Source organism: Herpailurus yagouaroundi, unplaced genomic scaffold (genome assembly GCF_014898765.1).
Source record: "Herpailurus yagouaroundi ecotype Mexico unplaced genomic scaffold, PumYag 193, whole genome shotgun sequence".
Lineage (NCBI taxonomy): Eukaryota > Metazoa > Chordata > Mammalia > Carnivora > Felidae > Herpailurus > Herpailurus yagouaroundi.
This window is the reverse complement of record NW_024412424.1, coordinates 8,480,084-8,489,679: the sequence shown is the minus strand read 5'-3', so window position 1 is coordinate 8,489,679 and position 9,596 is coordinate 8,480,084. Positions and strand designations below refer to the sequence as shown.

The 9,596-nt window shown below is 37.3% G+C and overlaps 1 protein-coding gene across 1 annotated transcript in view; it reads right to left on the bottom strand.

The window, feature by feature from the left end:
• The window catches only part of DOCK3 (dedicator of cytokinesis 3), a 419,595-nt gene that overhangs the window by 371,044 nt on the left and 38,955 nt on the right, over positions 1-9,596 (bottom strand). Inside the window, exon 2 of the mRNA XM_040445563.1 lies at positions 5,680-5,735. Within this exon, the coding sequence (XP_040301497.1) occupies positions 5,680-5,735 (56 nt within the window). The remainder of the gene's footprint in view (positions 1-5,679; positions 5,736-9,596) is intronic.

Below are 9,596 nucleotides of genomic sequence, written 5' to 3'. Positions count from 1 at the left end.
TAACATAACATAACATAACATAACATAACATAACATAACATAACATAACATAACATAACATAACATGAAATAAAACAGATAAGAACCATATGATCCTCTCAGGATGCAGAAAAAGCACTTGACAAAGTACAACATCCATTCATGATAAAGACCCTCAACAAAGTAGGTTTAGCGGGAACATACCTCAACATAATAAAGTCCATATATGAAAAACCCACAGCTAATATCATCTTCAACAGGGAAAAACTGAAAGCTTTTCCTCTAGGGTCAGGAAAAAGACAGGGATGTCCATTCTCACCACTGTTATTTAACACAGTACTGGAAGTCCTAGCCTCAGCAATCAGACAACAAAAAGAAATAATAGGCATCCAAATTGGCAAAGAAGTCAAACTTTCACTATGTGTAGATGACATGATACTCTATATAGCAAACTCAAAAGACACCACCAAAAAACTGCTGGAACTGATACACAAATTCAGTAAAATCTCAGTATACAAAATGAATATACAGAAATCTGTCTCATTTCTATACACCGATTATGAAGATTTAAATTTTTTTTTTCATTCAGTATAGTTGACACAGAATGTTACATTAGTTTTAGGTGAACTACATAGTGATTCAATTTCTCTATGTATTACACTATGCTCACCACAAGTGTAGCTATCATCTGTCACCAAACAACACTATTACAAAAGCATTGACTATATTCTTTATGCTGTACCTTTCCCCCCCATGACTTATTTATCTCATAACTGAAAGCCTGAAAATACTTAATTTTTTGACTCCTAGACCATACCCCCACCAAAAAAAGCAATCAAACAAAAACAGCTATAAAAAGGACATTCTTGGGAAAATTAGGGATATTTGAATATGAACTAGATATATTATAGTACTAGTATCAATGGTAAATTTCTTGAGTGTAATAATTATATTGTGATCATGTTAAAGAATGTCCTTTTTCTTAGAAGACACATACTCAAATATGTAACAGTAAAGTATTAGAATGTCTAAAACTTACTCTCATGTTAAAAGCAAGGCTGGGAAGAGAACATGAGCTTAATATGGCAAAATGCTCGTAACTACTAAATTCAGGGGAAAGGATATAGGTGTTATTTATATTATTCTTGTAATCTGTGTATAGATTTGAAATTTTTCAAAATAAAAAATTAGGTAAGAAGAGTCTGATGATTTTTAAAAAAGGATTACATAGAAGAATTTATCCCAAAACCAAATTATGTTGCCATCTGCCCTTCAGTTATGATTATAAGAGTCTTAAGTCTTTGGCCCGTGAGTCTTTCCTGTATTCTACTTCCTCTTCTTTCATTCTCTCTAAAATTTCTTCTTATTGGGTTTTCATTCTTACTAGTCTACCCCAACCGCTCCTAACTAGATCTTCAATCTTACTCAACAACACCAGACATATTTGATTAGTCCATCCTCTAAATACTTTCTTTGCTTGGTCTCCAAGACACTAATGTTTCATTTCTCTACGTGCCTCACTGGCCACAACTTTTTAGATTCTTCTGATTCTCTTCTTCACTTTATCTTTAAACATTACAGTTCCCCAGTATTCTGTCTTCGCCTCACTTCTCCATCTACAGAAATTCCTTTACTGTTCTCATCCAGCCCCGTAGTTTTAAATACCATTTGAATGCTGATGACTTCCAAATCTATGTTTGAAGCGCCAAACTCCTCAGAACTCCACATTCATGGTCAACTGCTTACCTAATATCTCCACTTGAGTCTAAGAGTCATTTTAAACTTAACATGTCCAAAATTGAATCCTTTGATTTCCTCCCCAAAATATATCCCTTCCCAAGCTTCCACTTTTCTGTGAATGGCAACCACATCTCCAGAGTTATTAAGACAAAAAACCCTGAAGTCATCTTCAATTCCTTTTTTGTCTACTCTACATGCTCAACAAATACTGTCAGCTCTAACTTCAAAATATATGGCACCTTACCACTTCTCATCACACCAGGGAACATGTGAATCCAAGCTATCATTCTGTCTTCCATGGACCTCTATAGTATTCTACCAAGTCTCCTTGCTTCTGACCTTTCCCCACTATAGTTCTAGTTTCAACAAAGCAGCCCAGAATAACACTTTTAAAATTAAAAATATGTCCCTTCTCTTTCTGAAAGTTTTTAGTGACTTCCAGGATCATTCAATAAAAGATAACACCCCTGACATAGCCTACAAGGCCCTACAATATTTATTCCTTTGCTGCCACTCTGGACTCATCTCCTTTTACTGACGTCACCTTCACACACTGTAGTGAAACTGTCTACCTTACTCTACCTGAACAAAAAAGGCACATTTTGCACATAAAGGATTAGAGTAGAGATAAAGCTCATGGATTAAGGGCTTTGAATAGGAGTCAGAGAAGAATGATGAAGGGAGGCCCAAGAGGAAGAATGGAACAAGAATATCCATAGAAATTAAGGAAGAAAAAGGATACCAAAAAGAGATATATCATCAATGTAATATTTATAAGAGTGGGGGAGAAAAAATGATAAAGGAGAATTAACTCATAACAGGGAACAGAGTAAAAATACCATGTATTAAAAAAATGGGAAATCACATTAACATATTATACTGGCTATTTCTGAATGACAGTATTCTTCTAACATCCCTTGTTTTCAGATGTTTACGCTTTGTTATGGCTAGACTATCTCACTTTTGCCCTATATATCTTTAGTTTGGTCCTTTATCCAAGGGCATAGCCCTTATTTACAGGGTATGTTCCTTTAGCAATCTCAACAAAAAGTCCAAAATACTTTCCCAAGGCCCCTATAACTTGCCAGTCCTTGAACTCTAATATTTTTTTCACCAATATTAAGTGGCTGGTGAAGTCTATTCAGTTTGCTAGCTGTACTCTCTAAGATTCCTCAACTCTTACATAGCTCAAAAGAAGCTAGAACTAACTCAAGTACTTAAGAGGAATTTGCAAACAGATTAAGACCCTAATTCTCTGAGGTTCTCTTCTCTCCAGGTTTTAACCTCTTACTTTCCAATCTCCCTGAGAGTTCGAAACTCCAGCCTGTTTCCTCATCCCTGAAAGACTACCACTTTCTGTTTGGAATCTGCTCCACCAGTTGACAGCAAACTGAAAAATTCTCTGTGGAAAAAAAGCCAAAATAAACATGAACTCTTCCTGTATGAATCCCTTCCTTCAAGGATCAAAATTCCCCAAGATCCTCCAAAATTTTAAAGAGAGAAAGAGAGAGACCGACAGAAAGAGAGAGACCAAGAAACAGACACTTAACTATAGAGAATTAACTGATGGTTACCTGAGGGGAGGTGGATGCGGGGAGGGGTCAAATAGGTGACGGGGATTAAGGAGGGCACTTGTGATGAATCACTACATTCTACACCTGCAACTAATACTACACTATATGTTAACTAACTGGAATTTAAATAAAAACTTGGGGGAAAAAAGATCCTCCCTACATTGATTGCATTTCAGTACCTAAAGACAATTTTTTAATACTTTCTTCAGATTTCAGAAATATTATTTAGGACCACCAAACTGTGGGAGGTTTGCCTACTGAATTGATTCTACGTAGCTTTCTAAAAGTTACATCAAAAAAACGATTTCTCTGCTTCCTTAGAGAAAGTGTGCTTCCAACAAATATGGCTGCTCTGACTCCTAAAAACTGAGAACAAACTGAGGGTTTATGGGGGGTGGGAGGAAGGGGTGGGTGGGTGATGGGTACTGAGGGCACCTGTTGGGATGAGCACTGGGTGTTGTATGGAAACCAATTTGACAATAAATTTCATAATAAAAAATTTGAAAAAAAGAAATCAAACCAATTCTCTTACACATTAAAAAAAAAAGAAAAACAAATATGGCTGCTCTGTATAATTATTTAAGCCATATCTCCTTTGCCTTCCAGAAACAAACTGAATCGAGGTAGAGATTTTTCTGCTAACAAAGTGGTCCTTAATTTCCTTTACAACTATTATAAACAGGGAACATTGCTCTTGGATTTAAGATGAGTCCCTGGTTATCAATCAGGAAGTGTATTATTTTGCTAGCATTTTCTGAGGTACTCTATTTCTAGATCCCTAAACATTCTATCTCCTTGTCTCATCTCACTTCCATGCAGTTTCTGTCAATTTCAGCTCTTATCAGTCTTATTACTGAACTAAGTGTTATAAATCAGGGGCATTATTTTTGAATTTTGTATTTTTGCATTATATTTTGCATTTTGAGGTGAGCTATTCACATTCAGAAATTATTATTCACATTATTAGTACTTTCAGAAATATATGCCTTCCTGGTCCAGGTCTAGACACTCTCTCTTCCTTTTTCCACACAACTTCTATACAGTCTTGATGATTTTGGCAATCCTTTCCTATAAATTTGAGATAGACTATTTGTTGCAAACGTTCACTAAAAGAGGATTTTCAAGTTTCCTTTCTCTATATCCGTTTGTCTTTGATATTTTATAAAAGAAGAAGGAGAATAAAAAAAGGTATGCTGATCATGCATTCATATCAGAATCTTCTTACAGGCTTACTATTCCTCAATAACAAATTTTATCTTAGAATGCATACCAGTCACCTAATAATACCTCTCATCTCTAAATCCACCCTTCTAGGCATTGACTCTGAGGCTGGGATTTGCCAACTTTGCCTCACAAGCTCCTCTGTCCACTGGGGGCACCTGAAAGATACTGGGGAAAAGGAGATAAGAAGAAGTGTTTCTTGCTGTTCCTATACACAGTTCCTAACCAGAGAAAATAGGTCCCAGCCTCCAGTTGTTATTGGCATTCCCAGAAACAGCCTCACTGCCCTTCTTCATATATACCAGCAACAGCCATGTGATGTTCTTACTCCTCAGATGTTTGAGCTCCGGTATCTCAAGGCCCATCTTCTCAGATCCTGAGTTCTAGTATCCCCAGCCCATTATGTTTTGTATCCCCAGCCTACAGAGTATAGACTTCTTTCTGTAGTTATTATTTTTGGTTACATCAGTCTTTCCTCTTTTTTTTCATTTTCAAACATGTATGTAAACAATAACCCATATTAAATTCTACCTTGTAAAGCGACTCATAAGTTCTTGTTTCCTGATTAAGCCCTAACTAAACTCTGATGCTTACTCAACCTCTGTTCAAAAACACTATTTCTAGTACCAAAAGCTATCACACTTATATAGTACCTTAAATTTTATATTTTAAAATGATAAATTCTGGAAAATAAAATCACAATTTTATAATAACACATATTTATTACTTTTAAAATTAGAGCATGACAGTAAAGAATTTCTAAAAGTCACTCACAATGTGAATGTGCAAAAACAACAAATGTTAACACTTTGATGTATTTACATCTTGCTCTCTTCTATTCAGAGATTGTACTTGTTATCCTATCAGAACCTATTCTCAAAGTAATAAATAAATTATTAAAAACATACTGAATGCATTATGTTTTTAGAAAATTCACAACCCAGGTTACCTTTCAGGTATAGAAGAAAAGATATTAAAGTTGTCAGTATTTTAAGAAATAGTTATATTCTCAGAATTATATATTATATTATATATGATAAAGCAAACTTATTTTTGGCAGGAAAACATGTTAATAGCATATTTTATACTACAAACCAAAATGAAAAAAGCCTTCATCCACAATCTATAAAAATTATGAATAAATTTAGTAAGGCCAACTACTCACCCCCTATTACTGACAATTGCCTTTTTCAAGTGAATATAATTTACAGGAAAGATACCCTGTAAAAGAGAAAAGATTTCCCATTAGAAAAAGCAATTTCTGATTAACATCACATATATACTAAAATAGCAGCCAGATTTCAGCATGGAAATCAACAATACAGTAGAACTCTTAATGTAGCAACCACTTTGCATATTAAGAATGCAAAATTGCACAAACTATACACATTAGATAGGAATTTCATTGTCATTTGCACTCAGAGTCTATCTTCAGGTGAAAACTGTGATCTTAAGCAACAACCAAAAAGATTATTTTAAGTTACAGATTGGAAATATTCCACCTAATCACTCTCAGGATATAGACTTATATACAAAGCTTGGCATGTATCTACAAAACTATCCCCTAACCAACAACTTATACATTACCCAGCTCTGAGCTAGAGAAACAATTCTCGGACTCTGACAAACATTTACATTCACCAGAATGAACCAATTTGGAAGTTTCCATAAATATTTCTCTTTTTATTCTTTCTAAATAGTTTCCATTTTGATATTTGCCATAATTTGATTTCAATTCCTAAGGTACAAAAAGATGTATTGTTTTAAAAAAAATGAAGTTTTGCAATCAGTGTTTCGTTATTTTTCCCTGATGTATGAAACCCTTCAAATACAACACAAATGGTCTCAATTCTTTTATATATACTCTTTGGCCCACATCACTACCAAAAATAAATCTATACCACACAAGGCCATCAGCAACTAGACTACAGTAATTCATTTTATAGTTTTCAGTATACAGATATTTCACCTCCTTGGTTAAATTTATTCCTAACCATCTGCTTGTTTTCAATCCTATTTTGAATAGCACTGTTGCCTGTATTTCTTTTTCAAATATTTCATTGTTAGAGAGTAAGAAACACAACTAAATTCTGTGTGTTAATTTTATATCCTGCAATTTTACTGAATTTGCTGATTAGTTTCAGCAGGTTTTTGGTGGAGTCTTTAGGATTTTCTACATATATCAAATCATCTGCAAACAAACACAATTTTACTTCTTCCTTTCTGATTTAGATGCCTTCTGTTTCCTTTTCTCACCTGACTGCTCTGGCTAGGACTTCCAGTACTATGTTGGACAGGAGTGGTGAAAATGAGGATTCTTGTCTTGTTTCTCATCTTAGAGGAAAAACTTTCATTTCAAACCCATTTACCATTGAGTATGACATCAGCTGTGGGTTTGTCATATGATGGCCTTTTTTATGTTGAGATATGTTCCTTCTAAACCCACTTTTCTGAGAATTCTATTCATGAAAGGATTTTGTATTTTGTCAAAATGGTTTTTCTGCACCTACTGAAATGATTACATGATTTTTATCTTTCATTCTATCAATGAGGTGTATCACATTAATTAGTTTGATAATGTTGAACCATCCTTTCATTCCTTGGATAAATCCCATTTTATCATGGCATAAAAGCCTTTAAATGTACTATTAAATTTGGATTGTTAAGGGGCGCCTGGGTGGCACAGTCGGTTAAGCGTCCGACTTCAGCCAGGTCACGATCTCGCGGTCCGGGAGTTCGAGCCCCACGTCAGGCTCTGGGCTGATGGCTCAGAGCCTGGAGCCTGTTTCCGATTCTGTGTCTCCCTCTCTCTCTCTGCCCCTCCCCCGTTCATGCTCTGTCTCTCTCTGTCCCAAAAATAAATAAACGTTGAAAAACAAACAAAAAAAAATTAAAAAAAAAATTTGGATTGTTAAAATTTTTTGAGAATTTTTGCATCTGTATTCATCAGGGATACTGTCTTTGGTTTTCTTTTTCATTTAGCATTCTTATGTGGCTTGGGTATCAGGGTATTACTGGCCTCATGAACTGAGCCTGGAAGTGTTTCCTCCTCTTCAATTTTCTGCAAGAGTTAGAGAAGAATTGGTATTAATTTTTTAAAGTTTGGTAGAAGTCTGGCTTGCAAAAAGCGGAGGGGCCTGACGGACTGTGTTCCGACAGCAAGCGCGACTTAACGGCTGGGAGGTCATAAGTTAACAGCTCTGCTCAGAAAGCGGGAAGGCTGGAGGACAAAGGGAAGGAAAGCTGCTGAGCCCCCGGACGACAGAGCTCAGTTTGGTGGGGAACAAAGGCGCTCGCCAGCGCCATCTTCCCCGCCCATCCCCCAGCCAAAATCCCAAAGAGAACCAGTTCCTGCCAGGGAACTTGCTCGCTCCGCGCAAACACCCAACTCTGCGCTTCTGCGGAGCCAAACCTCCGGCAGCGGATCTGACTCCCTCCTGCTGCCACAGGGCCCCTCCTGAAGTGGATCACCTAAGGAGAAGCAAGCTAAGCCTGCCCCTCCTGCCCCTGTGTACCTTGCCTACCCACCCCAGCTAAGACGCCAGATCCCCAGCATCACAAGCCTGGCAGTGTGCAAGTAGCCCAGACAGGCCACCCCACCCCACAGTGAATCCCGCCCCTAGGAGAGGGGAAGAGAAGGCATGCACCAGTCTGACTGTGGCCCCAGCGGTGGGCTGGGGGCAGACATCAGGTCTGACTGCGGCTCCGCCCACCAACTCCAGTTATACACCACAGCACAGGGGAAGTGCCCTGCAGGTCCTCACCACGCCAGGGACTATCCAAAATGACCAAGCGGAAGAATTCCCCTCAGAAGAATCTCCAGGAAATAACAACAGCTAATGAGCTGATCAAAAAGGATTTAAATAATATAACAGAAAGTGAATTTAGAATAATAGTCATAAAATTAATCGCTGGGCTTGAAAACAGTATAGCTGACAGCAGAGAATCTCTTGCTACAGAGATCAAGGGACTAAGGAACAGTCACGAAGAGCTGAAAAACGCTTTAAACGAAATGCATAACAAAATGGAAACCACCACGGCTCGGATTGAAGAGGCAGAGGAGAGAATAGGTGAACTAGAAGATAAAGTTATGGAAAAAGAGGAAGCTGAGAAAAAGAGAGATAAAAAAAATCCAGGAGTATGAGGGGAAAATTAGAGAACTAAGTGATACACTAAAAAGAAATAATATACGCATAATTGGTATCCCAGAGGAGGAAGAGAGAGGGAAAGGTGCTGAAGGGGTACTTGAAGAAATAATAGCTGAGAACTTCCCTGAACTGGGGAAGGAAAAAGGCATTGAAATCCAAGAGGCACAGAGAACTCCCTTCAGACGTAACTTGAATCAATCTTCTGCACGACATATCATAGTGAAACTGGCAAAATACAAGGATAAAGAGAAAATTCTGAAAGCAGCAAGGGGTAAACGTGCCCTCACATATAAAGGGAGACCTATAAGACTCGTGACTGATCTCTCTTTTGAAACTTGGCAGGCCAGAAAGAGTTGGCACGAGATTTTCAGTGTGCTAGACAGAAAAAATATGCAGCCGAGAATCCTTTATCCAGCAAGCCTGTCATTTAGAATAGAAGGAGAGATAAAGGTCTTCCCAAACAAACAAAAACTGAAGGAATTTGTCACCACTAAACCAGCCCTACAAGAGATCCTAAGGGGGACCCTGTGAGACAAAGTATCAGAGACATCACTACAAGCATAAAACATACAGACATCACAATGACTCTAAACCCATATCTTTCTATAATAACACTGAATGTAAATGGATTAAATGCGCCAACCAAAAGACATAGGGTATCAGAATGGATAAAAAAACAAGACCCATCTATTTGCTGTCTAAAAGAGACTCATTTTAGACCTGAGGACACCTTTAGATTGAGAGTGAGGGGATGGAGAACTATTTATCATGCTACTGGAAGCCAAAAGAAACCTGGAGTAGCCATACTTATATCAGACAAACTAGACTTTAAATTAAAGGCTGTAACAAGAGATGAAGAAGGACATTATATAATAGTGACAGGGTCTATCCATCAGGAAGAGCTAACAATTATAAATGTCTATGCGCCGAATAC